At 37.6% G+C, this 15,578-nt stretch overlaps 1 protein-coding gene across 1 annotated transcript in view; it reads right to left on the bottom strand.

Annotated features, from left to right (window-relative positions):
• Nucleotides 1-8,452: 8,452 nt before the first annotated feature.
• Nucleotides 8,453-15,578, bottom strand: part of vps35 (VPS35 retromer complex component) — a 49,925-nt gene continuing 42,799 nt past the window's right edge. The window contains exon 15 of the mRNA XM_038692441.1: nt 8,453-9,976. Within this exon, the coding sequence (XP_038548369.1) occupies nt 9,797-9,976 (180 nt within the window). The 3' untranslated portion in view covers nt 8,453-9,796. The remainder of the gene's footprint in view (nt 9,977-15,578) is intronic.

Raw genomic sequence — 15,578 nt, 5'->3', positions numbered from 1 at the left:
TTATTCTCTAATAATGAGCAAATTGACATACGTTTTATGCCTTAGTGGCCTTTTACATGACTTACAGTCAGACAGAGTTTCTGCCTCCTTTGCCTTCTTTCTTCCCTCTTCATAACAGACTGTAAAACACAGATGCAATGCACATTATTCAGTCTCCTTAGGATCACTCTGCAATACAATAAATTTGAATATAATTGAGTACTTTGTGGTAATCGTCAGCCTCTGCTACATTAAAAGAATATTATACTGTATCTTAGCCAATGGTCATGTATACCAAAATCCATTATAATAAGTTAACTATGAACCATGAGATGCAATTAGCTGAATTTGGCAGAAACTGTATTGGATTAGAATTAACCCTTAGGAGTCTTGTGCTATTTTAGCCTGACATTGACATATTTACATAAGATTTAGAAGACTAAATCTTAAAGCGGCACTGCTCATGTTCAATAAACATACTATTTTTCATACTACATTCTAATTTTAAACTTACTATAAACATACTGAAAGAGTTTAACTTTCCACTATTACAAAGTTTTTTGTAAGAATATTAAGAAATCACTTACCAGGGCCAGTTGGACTATGATTAAAGTCATACTCTAAGGGCCAATTTCACAGACAAGGTTGAAACCTAGTCCTAGACTAAAACCTTTTCAATAGAGATCATCATTGAATTTTTGTTTTAGTCATATGTGTATGTGTAAACAGTGATTAATCAAAAATACATTTATATACAGTATATATAGTGAATATTATATATGACACATTCTATATTGTGTAGAACATTAAGATTAATGTTCCCTCTGAAGACAATGTTCTAAATGGCATCATTGACAGTAGTGGCACTGCAACAAAGGTGTCATGATTTGGTAACCTCACATATTTCTGAACATGTCCATGTAGCTCAACAACTTTAAGCTGTGATGAGATTTTACCGACCTGGTAGATACCCAACTTGCATGAGTTCAGAGGATACTGAAAAAAAGGTTCCATCAACTCATATTCTCTGATGACAATGTAAATCTTGTGTTGTGACTGCAGGATGTTTTCGATCAAAGCAATGCGGTCATCAATCTTTAGACATCTGTCTCCCTCATTTGATAAATTAAATTTGGTACCAGCAATGACAATCTCTTGAAACTGAACAACCAGCATGTCCACAACAGAGGATGGAACTGGTCCACGGCTATGCTCCTTGTGCAACTCTCTCTTCTCTTGTAAAGCCTCATTCTCTGTTAAATTATCCATTTCAGAGATTCGCCGAATAACTTGAGCCAATGGATGGTGCGGAGTTCTTACCATCTTTTTCATCTTACCCAAGTAATCTTCGAATTGAAATCCAGATATTAAGTCCAGATGTACATCGCCAGAAAGATACATTAGCCCATGAACATTATAACTAACAAATTCAGGACCATAAGAGAGAAATATACATGACATTCCATCAAACTCATTTTTGACAGCTATTTCCGGTCCCGCCCCCACACCAGATGTCTGTATGTAACTGATAAGAGGGGTGTATACCGTCCTGCCCCAACCGGAAATATGTCTGTATGTAACTGATAAGAGGGGTGCATCTGGTCCCGCCCCAACCGGAAATATGTCTGTGTGTAACTGATAAGAGGGTTGCGTACATCCTTCCATTGTGTGTTTTTCATTGATTTAAAGACTTTATTAAGTAATACAACTTGAATGAATTAACTAGGAGGTGTTTATGACAATAAATTTATCATTAAAAAAGTATAGCAGTGAGTTATAAGTAAAGGAGGAATCTCCGGGGCCAGCAAAGGATCAGAAGGAGGTTTCTTCATTGATTTGGAATCAAGTCAGTCTTTATTATTAAACAAGTGAAGAATAAATTGAAATAATTACAGTAAAGCAGTAAAATGGTATAACGGTGAGTAAAAATAAAACAGCATTATACAGTAAATTACCTTCAACAGCATGCAGCAAAATAAGAGTGAGTTCCAAAATTAAACTTTGTAAAATCTTTGCTAAAGCTTTGTGTGACAAACTTACCATCATTAAAGAACTAAAGAATAAATTGAAATAATTACATTAAAATAGTATAACAGTGAGTTAAAATTAAACAGCATTATAAATTACCTTCAACAGCATGCAGCAAAATAAGAGTGAGTTCCAAAATTAAACTTTGTAAAATCTTTGCTAAAGCTTTGTGTGACAAACTTACCATCATTAAAGAACTAAAGAATAAATTGAAATAATTACAGTAAAATTGTATAACAGTGAGTTAAAATTAAACAGCATTTTAAATTACCTTCAACGGCATGCAGCAAAATAAGAGTGAGTTCCAAAAACTTTGTAAAATCTTTGCTAAAGCTTTGTCTTACAAACTTGCCATCATTATCACTCAAAAGCTGTAGCCTAGTCTTAAACGTGTGAGTCTGTGTCTCCTCTTCTCTGTCCTCTCACTCTTTCTGGTGTAGCATAGGCTGTGGGGTGAATTGAGGAATGTGCTCCACCCCCCGGACCTCCTTCCCTCCCTCCCTCCCTCTGTTTGTCATTAGCATCTTCAGGTAATCTTGTAGACCAGTTATGGAATAGAGTTATCTATAACCCCAGACTCCGGTTGTTAAAAACGGTCTGGGTTTATCAGACAGAGTTCGTTTTCGAAACAGGAACCTGTTTTTATCAGCCAGAGACAAGAGTTTGGAACTACAGACTATATATAATAATCTGGTTGTACCAGAAGCAATAGTCCCCAACCCCTCACCAGTTATTTCCCACATGCTGTCACATACAAAATAAGAGGGTGGGCAGAGTTCCCGTGAGCCAATGATAAGAGACTAGGAGGGGTTACCATAGGCCAATGATGGGAGTCTGTGAAAATAAAACGAGAACATTGTCTTCAAGAAATTGCCAAGAGGGCACTTGGATCCTTGAGCAGTATCTACCTACCAAAGAGGGGACCTCCATGCGGTTAATTTTTTTCAGCTAATGAGTGTTTGTATCTCTTAAAGACTTTGTGTTTCTTTCAAAAATGGAGATTTTGACATCAGTGTTAGTAATATTTAAACATTTCTCTGTGATACAAAAATATTCAGGGCCACTTTATTGAGAATTTACAGTTTTACCTGTTATTCAGAAATAACTTGGATGCATGCACAAATATCAAAGATTGCAGTATTAGCAGCAAAAGATACTTTATCCAGGGATCAATTATATAAAATGTCTTATTACACTAGTGCACTCATTTAAACTTTCTCTTAGGGGAATTCAGGTTTGTCTGTGGTGGTTGGTCATTTTTATGACCTTTGTGGAATGGTGACGTATGCCTTTTTAAAGGGCCTTCATCTTTATCTTATTTTGTATTTGCTCTTCATAATTATAAATTAGGACTAAAATGCTCAGCAGCATTTTCCTATTTAATTTTTTTTTTTGTAAGTAATCACTAAAACAGGTTTATCAACTTTTACTAAACCTTTGGAATAATTCTGTCCCCAAATATTGTGAAATGAAATCGACCAGTTATAGACAAGATTTCTATCAATTTTGCAATGTACTTGTTTCTTCAATCTAAATTTTATAGGATTGCATTTTATTTATTGACTGCATTACAGAAAGAAGAACTTAGAGCTACTCTAGTGCACATGAACATTGAACTCAACATGGATGGCACCAAAATGCACACCAAAGACAGTGTGGACCAAACGGTATCTAGACAAATATTCAACACTTTCAGCAGTCTATTCAACTATCTTAAGTCTTGCAGGTTGCAATCCAACAAGTTTGCAGCAACACATTTTCTTCACAAACAATCTGAATTACTTTAAATGCATACATCCATATAAAAAGTCAAATTGGCTTCCATGTAAAAACTATACAGTCTCCCATTTTAGAAACTTATGTTTGTACCTCTTTGCAAAGTTTTAGTACTAATTTTCTTGATAAATAACAAAGAGACACACAAACATCAATTTGCACCTCAATTAAAGTGAAGTGAAAAATCAACCCAACCGATGAATTGCACATGCTTCAAAACAAACAACCAAATTAAGCATCTAAATGATTATCAGTATAGATTATGCGTGATACAATGAGTTTTGTTATTTACTTTCAACAGCAAAAATCTATATTTAAGCTTAAACATGTTAATAGTTAGGTAGGCTCGTAAGTGTCATTGCGGAATTATTCTCAAAGTTATGTATTGACTAAGACCTTTTCAAGCTTTTTTTAAGAACCAAATTCAAGTGAATAGAATTTATCAGAGGAGAAATATGCACCTGATTCTTACAGTCAATCAGACTAGTTCATGGAAAAGCACAGCAGGACGTTCAAAATATTTGCAACCCTTAGAAGAACTTAATATTAAAATGTCCAACACTAAGACTGCAGTCAACACAACACTTTTAGGGAAATGAAGCAAGTACAAGTATCAGGAGTTCGGACTAAAGCTCTTAATGGAAATACTGAAGACACGTCTGTTAAGGATAGTGCTGAAACTGGTGCCGATCAGTACATCCAGTCTTTAAAGACATCCTCTTTAGTAAGTAATATAACCTACTGCTACATTTGTGGAAAATCAGTCAAAATGTACACGTCATTTAATAAGTTTTGTCTCTCCACATGGGAATCAAGAAAAGAAACGTTGGAATTAGCGTATAACACATGATCAACTATATGGTGGTATACTAGCCTGTACATTCTGCAGGGATGGAGAGAGTCAGGCCATTGATTCATTGCATGTAGGCTAAGCAAAGCTACCGTATTTCTATTAAATTATTATGTTAAATATATTCTTAATACATGTTTTTATTTTCCACCCCAATATATTAAAACCGCTCTGGAAGGCACATCTCTACAGAACAAACTTTAAATTTAAAATTAGTGTCTTCATTAGTATTTTGTGGGACAGTACAGCTGCTTGTCCCCATATAAACCAATGTCAGTTTGGTCTCTCTGACTCTTGCTCTCCTGCTTTGCATTGTTTTTGTCACTCAAGCATTTGCCCTTTTCACTTTAGACTGCTATTTGGTCAGATAAGTGCCCATTACATATAACTTCACTAAAAATTGCCATCACTTTCATGATTTCCAGATGACTTAATACACCTCCTAGCCAGTTGCTGTAGAATACTCTGAAGCTAATGAAAATGTAATTAACATTGCTTTGAAGTTTTAGATTTATAATATCCTGTAACTGACATAACACTTGTAGTAAAGTTGTAAATATTTATACATATGTATTCTTTTGGTTAAAATGGATAAGATTTTTTTCTTTTGCACCGTGTAACAAGAACACAGACGAGAGGGACAAACAGGTGAACATGAGAAGGGAAGGGCATGAACCCCATGGTAAATACACAATACAAATACAAAAGTATGTGTTTTACTATCAGTTCAGAGTCATAGTGAGCCATCAACTCAGTTTTTAGTGTCACAACAACCGGTGGTACATACTAATGTATTTGTCATGATATGTAATTCTGTTACTCAAAATGCTTCTTCACAGCAGGGGGCTTCTTTGTTGTTCTGCTGTCCATTTGCTGCAATAACCTAATGTTGACATGTAAAACCACTGCTGATTGTAATTCAATCCTTCCTGCATGTGCTTCACAAAACAGGTAAATAGTATGAAGGCGGGGGAAGGATTTTTTAAATGTGAAACTAGAAGTTTTGATGGTGTGATTTGGGATAGCTTATCACAAGCAAAAACAGACTTCTCCCCAAAACTAGATTTTCATATGCTCTTTTTAGTGATGTAGAAACATTGTGGGGGTGAAATAAATGTTTTCACGTCTCACAAAGCTTGACAAAAGCAGCTCAGAAAGCAGCTCAGAAAATTAGGACTAACGTTGCGTGTCATGTAGCAAGGGTAAAATTTGCAACATGTTAACTTACGCATAGAAGATTGATCCTGATGAGTTTTGCGGTATTAGTTTTACACATTTTAAATATGGGGAAGAGAGAGAGAGAGAGAGAGCATTGGCATTTGATCATGGTAGTGATCACTAAATTGCGTTGAAGTTGTAGATTTACTACATAACAAATGTAATGAAAATTACAAGTTAACCCTAGAGTTTGGGTTATCAATGGCAATCCGTTTTCATCTTTTGTAGTGTCTCTGAAAAATGCTATGGAAGGGGGCACTAGAAAAAAAATAGAAACAGCATGGTCTCAAAAAAGAGGTCGCAGCAGTAATGAGACTTTTTACTAAAACCTTATTGTCAAGGGCAAACTAGCCACTATGGTTGATTGCAAGACATGCAATGAAACAGTGTAAGACTGCTAAACATCCTGTTCTGGCTAGTCAAGAACCCCGTGGTAAATCTGGGCATTACATAAAAAATAAAAAGCCATATGATAGATATTGTTACAGACTTTTGTTGTTGAAGCTGCTGGTTCCTGTTGAGCTTTGGAACGTGCAATAAATGTTATTAGCACAGATCACGGTTGAGCCAAAATAAAGAAGCTGATTTTTATTCTTTTACCTATAGGAGATTTATTATAACCTTCTGTTTTATTTTCATCAACAGAAAACTACTGTCCTGTTATGTCAACAAAGTAGTTAACTAGCATTTGAATACTTCATCCCCAAGAGAAGGGTTCTGGATTTCATGACCTCTGTAATAGTTATTTTGTAAGTGTAACTAAAAATTAAATATTTAGTTTAGATTACAATATTCTCTTAATAGAAATACCCCATTCTTTTATTCATCCATGCTGGAGTGTCGCTCCATGCTAGCTAAGAAGGAACTAAGAGGGAATTCCGTGTCATTACATGCCAGCCAACGAATGGACGTTTCTGTAATGCAGTCAATAAATAAAATGCAATCCCATAAAATTTTGATTGAAGAAACAAGTACATTGCAAAATTGATAGAAATCTTGTCTATAACTGGTCAATTTCATTTCACAATATTTTGGGGCAGAATTATTCCAAAGGTTTAGTAAAAGTTGATAAACCTGTTTTAGTGATTACTTACAAAAAAAAAAAAAAAAAAATAGGATCATGCTGCTGAGCATTTTAGTCCTAATTTATAATTATGAAGAGCAAATACAAAATAAGATAAAGATGAAGGCCCTTTAAAAAGGCATACGTCACCATTCCACAAAGGTCATAAAAATGACCAACCACCACAGACAAACCTGAATTCCCCTAAGAGAAAGTTTAAATGAGTGCACTAGTGTAATAAGACATTTTATATAATTGATCCCTGGATAAAGTATCTTTTGCTGCTAATACTGCAATCTTTGATATTTGTGCATGCATCCAAGTTATTTCTGAATAACAGGTAAAACTGTAAATTCTCAATAAAGTGGCCCTGAATATTTTTGTATCACAGAGAAATGTTTAAATATTACACTGATGTCAAAATCTCCATTTTTGAAAGAAACACAGTCTTTAAGAGATACAAACACTCATTAGCTGAAAAAAATTAACCGCATGGAGGTCCCCTCTTTGGTAGGTAGATACTGCTCAAGGATCCAAGTGCCCTCTTGGCAATTTCTTGAAGACAATGTTCTCGTTTTATTTTCACAGACTCCCATCATTGGCCTATGGTAACCCCTCCTAGTCTCTTATCATTGGCTCACGCATAAATTTATTTATTATTTATTAATACATATCAACAGTTTAAATCCATAATTTGGGCGAGATTTAAGTATAGATTTCCTCCAATGATAACAGACTTTCTAAAACTCTTGGCTCAAAAGCTATTACAGATAAACATGTTACTGTTAAAAACAGATGGTTCAGTCTCTCTCCCATTGTTAAAGTGGGAGACAGATAAATCCATTAGTCCAGATCAAGACAACTGGACGCAAATATGTTTTAATTATTAAATAAAAATCCCTGGCTGGGCTGGGGAGTAGTATGTAGCTGCAGTACCGGAGGACCCTTGTTTACTTTGATAGGAGCATGCTTATGGGCTCATTTTAATTTAATTAGCATGCTGAAAGTCAAATTTAAGCACAAATGGAACATAATTTGTATCATCATCTCTGGCTGCCCTTTTCTTTTCTTCAGTGCCTCTGTTATTACAATATGTTAAGACCGATGCTATTGTAAGATAGTCTTTGGTCCACTATAAGGAAAAACTTTGGCTGGCAGGCTCTCTGCTTTCAACTGTTTGTCTCAGTCACCTCTTCTCCCCGTCCACCTTGAATGACTGTTTCGGTATTTTAAAAAGGAATGGCATAGGCAACATGAAGGCCTATTACTGTGAAATAAATTGAATTTACCACAATGTCATTTTTTCAAATTACTTAAGGTTTGCTTGAGTTACCCATGGAATCTACGTTTTTCTTTGGGCCTTCCAAAAGGGATGCAGTTTCTTTTATTTATAAAGTCTGGTCTAATTTGCAAAACCCACTGGTCAAAATCACTGGAATCTTATGTGTATCATTCAACCTTTCATGTTGCTTTAATTTAACAAACACATGAAGACATGGCATGAGATAATAACAAGACCATAATATATGACAGTCACTCAATATATTAATGATACAACTTTATTATGTTCATATACTGTGTGTAAAATTAAAATGTAAATATGTATTGTTAATTTCAATTTTATTTCATCAAATGACAATGTTAATTACTATTTAATCACCTTTTTATCTTTATCTGATTTACAAGTGGGTTTTACACAGAATCAAAAGGGGAGAGAAATTACTGCATCCAACAAATCAATAGCTAAGAAAGAAATCAGCAGACACTGCCAGATGCAGAAACAAGCAATTCCAAAATAATTATGTATTTAGTATGGCTACTTGTCAACTAGCATACAATCCTGAGGAACTGCTGCACTCCCTCCACAAAAGACTGATCCAAAAGGATACTAGTGTCACCAAGGACCCAGAAGTTTATTGATCAACAGAAGTTTGACAAAGTCAGACATTGTAGTTTGAGTAAACTGGCCTTACGCTACAAGCACACTAAAGCATGCACAAACATGCTGCAGTTCTGAATGTATTAATCTATTAGCGAGAAGTCCAGAAATGAACAAATACATGAAATATGGAGTCTACAGAGACCCGGAGGGACAAATATTTAAAAAAGTGTTGCTGAAGTATGAGAAGACAGGATCTTTTGAAAAAAATGCCAATTTTTCCACCTTCACACTAATAGATTTGTCATTTCTTTGCAGCACAGATAGGATCAAGGAAAATGCTGCACAGTAATTAACTGAATTGACTTGAGTTCCCACAGTCACATTCTGACTAAAACATTAATCAGGGAACAACATGGTTTGTGTTTTTCATGTGGGGATAAAGTTTAGTAGTGCTTCAATTTGTCTGGTTCTGACAATAAAGCCATCCCGAAGAACAGCAGTTATTCATTATTCATGGTTGGAAAATGGCTCATATGCAATGCAGCTGTAAAACCACTGCTTGATTCAGTAGCCTTTATACACAGCTGATACATCCACTTATCAATATGGAAAGATGTCAACAACTGAGGGGCTGATGACTCAGTAGATACACCCACAACAGCTAGTCAGTCTACCAAAATAATAAAGTTTAGACAAATTGGTCAAGTAGGAATTCAAAAATGAAGACCACAAATGCACATTGAAGCTGTGTGCAGTGTTGTCAACACACACTTCTTAAAATGTAACATCTCCAACCTGTGTCAGGAAGCAGTTCTGCTAGTGAGGGACAGCAGAGAGGAATCGATGCAGAAAAAAATAATACAATGAAGGAGCAAGTTTTTCCTACTCTTGACATTTATTTTTACTCTTTGCCTACAGGATGGGATTTTGTGTGTTCTTGTGTGTGTGTGCAGGTATATATGCATAATATTGTGAAACATCGCTCTAATCAGCAATTGTTTTAAAGTACCAGGCCCTCATAGGCAGGGCCCTCAGACTCAGGGGATTCTCTCTGCAGGCGAAGGTGCTCCAGTGTGTTTTGGAAGTGTTTGTTGATTTGCTCCGTTTCCTCACTCGCCTCCAGGTTGGGAAGATCTTCCCTGATCTTTTGGATCAGCTGGTTTAATACCTGGACGGTCACCTGAATGGGTGGAAGACAAGGTACAGTGTAAGAGTTCATATTTACATAGCTTTTATGGACTGTATTCACATCATATGGAAGCAACTATCTGTGTTTTGAAGGTTAAATCCAATGATGGAATAGTTCCAGTACAGAGTCATTTGAAGACATCAAAATGACAAAACTGAATTGTACAATAAATCAACTGTCAGCTGTAAAACCGGACCGGACCCGCAAACCACCAACTGATCCTACTGCTGGGAGCAGCTAGGGAGCTGTCCAGAGTGCTCTCTCTTTCTTCCCCGCCCACAATAATTGGAAGATCTAGGCTAAATGAAGAATTATTCCAAATGGAGTTCTTTACTGTTTAACAGCTCTAAAAACCCCCATTTCTCTCCTGCTCTCTCAATTGATAAAGCTTATTGCTAGGGCTAGCCCAGGTGACTCATCTTTTCCTCTCTGTGTGTCTCTCTCTCTCTCACCCAACCGGTCGAGGCAGATGGCCGCCCACCCTGAGCCATGGTTCTGCTCGAGGTTTCTGCCTCTTAAAGGAAGTTTTTCCTTGCCTCTGTCGCCCAGTGCTTGCTCTTGGTGGGAATTGTTGGGCTTCTGTAACTATCATCACAGAGTACGGTCTAGACCTGCTCTTTTATGAAAAGCACTGTGAGATAACTGTTGTTGTGATTTGGCGCTATATAAATAAAACTGAATTTGCTGTATTGGCATGAATGTTAATAGTATTGCCAAAGCTTCAAGCAAAATACAAAAGAACAATTCAATTAATAGTTAAGCCAGTGTTTAAATAAAATAAATAAATAAAATTCAATTGAAAATTAAAAAACAGTAAAAGTGTATGTGTGTGTTTAATGGACTATATGAATTCAATAAACGTGTGTGTGTACTGTAGTGAACAACGGTGTGGATTTGTGCATTTTATATTGAATAAATTTGGAGCTACTCTAAATTCCTTTCTCCTCCCCAGAGAAGAAGGGGAGGGGTCAAAGTTGCTTTCTCTAAGTGCTAGCCCGACCATAAAACTGGCACCTTTTTGATTCTGAAGCTGATAATGCGGGGCCTGACTGTTAAACTGACAAAGGAACACAAGCCAGCCATTGGCATTTCCCTGAACAGCCTATCAAAGCTGGCCCCCCACACATGTTTCCGTGGCAACTGACATTGCTCTTTGTTTATTATCCCATCAAAGGGATACTCCTTGTCTCACCTAAGTGTGACATAATCAGGACAGCCGAACTTTCAATGTAAAAAGGACTGCAGTCTCCAAAGACTCAAAGCATTTAATTAAGTTAATAAAATCTTTAGTTACCTGATTACGTTTGCCTCTATTTGAGTAGTTATGTTAACATGTTGTTGATATTAGTGCTGAAAAGAAAGTTACTTTTGCAGTGTTTTTATTTTCAGCAAAACACTCCTTCATCTAATGTAATACTTTTTCATAATACTTTCCTACAAAATTCCTTTAGAAATGACAAAGGAATGTTTTACTATACTCTTAACCGCCAGCTTGAATTTAAGGATGAAGCAACAATATTCCCCAGTTCCTAAGGAGAGATGATCTTGGATTAATCTAAGCTTTCCTCATGTAACCTGAGCTCCCCCAAGTAGACGAAATAAGTATTACATACCCTCGTTGGAAATGCCGTTAAATGTATAAATATCCTGACCAATAATGTGACAATTGTTTCCTGTTACCAAATTCTTAGAACAGTACAACCGTTCGACCATTGAGGTTCGAAGCTACACACCTGAAGTGCTGCGACATCGATCAGCCTTCAGTTAGTTTTATTTTCTTTATTTCTTTGGTTTGTTAAAGTTATCAGTCCGTTAATTTACACTGGACTAATTCAGGAACGACCAAGTTCCATTTTAAGCCTTTGTCGTCGAGCCAACTTCACCGAGGTCAGACCAAGCCACGTGGTCTCGCCAGCTACAACGAAGGAAACCTTAAAACAGCCGAATTGCCAGACACGGAGAACCCCAGAGAATCCCTAGCAAAAAGCCAGGATCGGGCAGCTAGCGTGGGACCCGTGCAACAGGCCAAAGCAGGCTGTCGACAAGCAGTAAGACCTAAGACATCTTCTGTGATCAGATATTTCCCTTTTTTAACTCCTAAACGCATAGCGGTAACTTACTTTCATTAGTTTTCCTATGCTGTATGAGTCAAATGCTTCTCACAATCGAACTCCATTTCTCATTGTTCAGCAATTGTATATGTTCCCTGTATATAACCATCTTTTTATCACAGTAGTTAGAGAATAAATTCACTAATATAATCAAGAACTGTGTGTGTTGCCTATTTCTACATCCCTGCCAAGAGAATTGACCCTTTAGATATGAGACTGACTGACTGATTTAAGATAATTGAGCGATTATTAACTAACTGATCACTAGTAATAATTGTATACTTAAAGCTGCAAGCAGCGTTGGGCGGGCCCTCGCACTTGTAGCGCGTCCGGGTGTGAGCCGGCTGAGTTGCACATTCTGGAGCTCTGCCGGTGCGGCTGTGAATTTGCTACGCGGTTCCGACGCAGCATGTAGGAGTTATATGTCACTTCCTGTGTCCCCTATGTGGAGCTACATAGCACTTGCCGCTATGAATATAAATCGGTATTGACGTGTAGATGTCTGCGGGGTGGGAGAGTTATCAAGCACGTAAAGTTTGTTTCAGATGTGAGCATGTACACTGAACAATAATGTACCCAAACAATAAAATAAATTCCTTTTATATTTCCCTGCCTTGTTGTTTATGTGTACATACAGAGGAAGAATGTGAGAACAGCACACATTTCATCGTTACTGTGTGTTAGAGCATGGGAGAACAGTGGATACTTTTAATACAGCCCACACCCCTAATACTGTGTAACTATAACAAGTAGAGAACAGAAGAAAAAGATGTTCTTTCTTTACAACTGTCTGCATAGCTTATTCATATTGTGTAATGAATGAAAATAAATAGGCCTACTAGGCTCCTCTCTACTTTGACATTTAAGATTAGCTTGTTTGATCCACCTTCATACACATGTGACATTACTGTACAACTTGAGAAAGGTGAGTTGTTTTCTGCTCCAGCCTGCCTAAAAGAAAAGCGTTTTTGGGATTAAATGGACTTTATTAGCTGCTGCAGTGCAGGATGAACTCAGAACAGACCCATTTCTCACCTTATTATTCCTAATCATGCAACGAAGAAGAAGAAATGCATAATAAATCCTGGGACAAAATCTGTCCACAAATACTGTACAGCATGTAGTCTAATGGACAAGACTTGTGTTATAGCTGACTTGGGCAGTGAAATGTTTAATTTTTTTTATTCATGTGGTCATAGTTGTCCACAACTCAAATCAGAATATAAGAAGAAATGTTTTATACCACCTCAAAAAGGCTTCCTATCAGAAAGGTAGGAAGGTATTTCAAATGTACAACTGCAGTACTTAAATCTAAGTAAAGTAATTTCCCTGACATTTTTGTGTTACTTTACTTTTAATAGACGCATGTAAGAGGTTTTATACTTCCTGTGAGTATAATCCAATCAATCTTATTTTCGTACTGTATATCCGTTGTGTAATTTGATAAATTGTGTTGTATGTGGTGCTCGCATCGGGTACTACTGAGACTTCATTGCCCTCTTCAGAGAAGACTCTGACTGCAACATGCGTCTTTGTAAAGAGAGAAATGGACAGAAAAAGTCTAACTCTGCCTGTCAGCTCGCTCTGCTCCGTTAAAACTGAATTTACCATACAGAATTGAATACGAGTGCACTCCAGATTTAGCTGCAGCCAGCTGACCGTGTGCTTCTCCCTATACCGCAGTTCTGTGTCCATGCATGCAGCAAACTGAAAGCACTGTCTGTCGGTGCGTCTACGTGAAAAGAGAAGGAAGACATGGCTGGTAGTATTGTCTTCAGAGTTGTTAAACACCTCAGCGCACTGAAGTGTGAGGGGCAAGATCGTTGATGTCTGCAGGCAGAGTAGGCCTAGAGCTCTCCTGTCTGACTGGTCCACCAATAGCAGAGAAGATGACTTTTTTTTTTTTTGTGTATTTAATTGGATGCTTATTTATTTATTGAGCATTTATTTATTTCTGTATTTATTTCTGACTGTGTCAGGATCGGTCCTCCATAGCGGGGTGGGAGAGTTATCAAGCACGTAAAGTTTGGTTAAGTTATGAGCATGTACACTGAAGTTACAACAACTTCCTGTGTCATGGCGAAGACTTCATCTTTGATGCCGCGCCACGGACACACCCATTGACGAAAACTCGCAAATAGCACAACTTTTCATCTTTAATGCCTTTAGAAGGCACAGCAGAATTTTGAGGTCGGTCGGACTAAATCCCTAGGAGGAGTTCATTAAAGTACGGAGTGTGTAAATCATCCAAAATTTGACGTAAAAGTCAAAATGGCCGACTTCCTGTTGGGTTTAGGCTATGGCTCCAAGAGACTTTTTTGTGCGTCTGGACAAGATACACGTACCACAGAAAATTTGTGCACGTAGGTGAAACGTGCGGCGGGGACTGCTTCGTTAAAAGTCACTTTCTGTTGCCAGCAGGTGGCGCTATGACTGTGGGTGAATGTCGGCATGTACATGTGTTCAGGGCGGGACTCTCATCCTACATGTACAGTTTGGTCCAGATGTGAGCATGTACACTGAAGTTACAACAACTTCCTGTTTCATAGTGAATCATCGACACCACGGACACGCCCATTGACGAAAACTCGCAAATAGCACAACTTTTCATCGTCAATGCCTTTTAGAAGGCACAGCAGAAATTTGACGTCGATCCGACTAAATCCCTAGGAGGAGTTCGTTAAAGTACGAAGTGTGTAAATCATCCAAAAATGGCCGTAAAATTCAAAATGGCCGACTTCCTGTTGACTTTAGGGTATGGGTTCTTGAGGCTTTTTTGTGCGTCTTGATATGATACATGTCCCCAGAAAATTCCGTGCATGTAGGTTGAACGTGAACGAGGGGCTCATTTTTTCCAATTTTCTAGGTGCCGCTAGCGAGTCATTTTGCCACGGCCATGCGCGAAACCCATAAAATATAAAATTTTTCACTAGTCCTGACATGTGTGCAAAGTTTGGCGAGTTTTCGAGTATGCTCAGGTCCCCAAAATGGAGCTTACTTTGCAGGGGAAAAAAAAAATATATATATATATATATAATCTGTACAAATTCAATAGGGACCTCGCACGGTCGTGCTCGGGCCCTAATAATCTTTACAAATTCAATAGGGACCTCGCACGGTCGTGCTCGGGCCCTAATAATCTTTACAAATTCAATAGGGACCTCGCACGGTCGTGCTCGGGCCCTAATAATCTTTACAAATTCAATAGGGACCTCGCACGGTCGTGCTCGGGCCCTAATAATCTCTACAAATTCAATAGGGACCTTGCACGGTCGTGCTCGGGCCCTAATAATCTTTACAAATTCAATAGGGACCTTGCACGGTCGTGCTCGGGCCCTAATAATCTTTACAAATTCAATAGGGACCTTGCACGGTCGTGCTCGGGCCCTAATAATCTTTACAAATTCAATAGGGACCTTGCACGGTCGTGCTCGGGCCCCAATAATCTTTACAAATTCAATAAGGACCTCGCATGGTCGTGC

This window comes from Micropterus salmoides, unplaced genomic scaffold (assembly GCF_014851395.1).
Source record: "Micropterus salmoides isolate LMB-PRFRI ecotype aquatic unplaced genomic scaffold, ASM1485139v1 Ms_hic_scaffold_3, whole genome shotgun sequence".
Taxonomy (NCBI): domain Eukaryota; kingdom Metazoa; phylum Chordata; class Actinopteri; order Centrarchiformes; family Centrarchidae; genus Micropterus; species Micropterus salmoides.
Note: the sequence above shows the minus strand (reverse complement) of the source record. Positions and strands in the feature narration are given on the sequence as shown.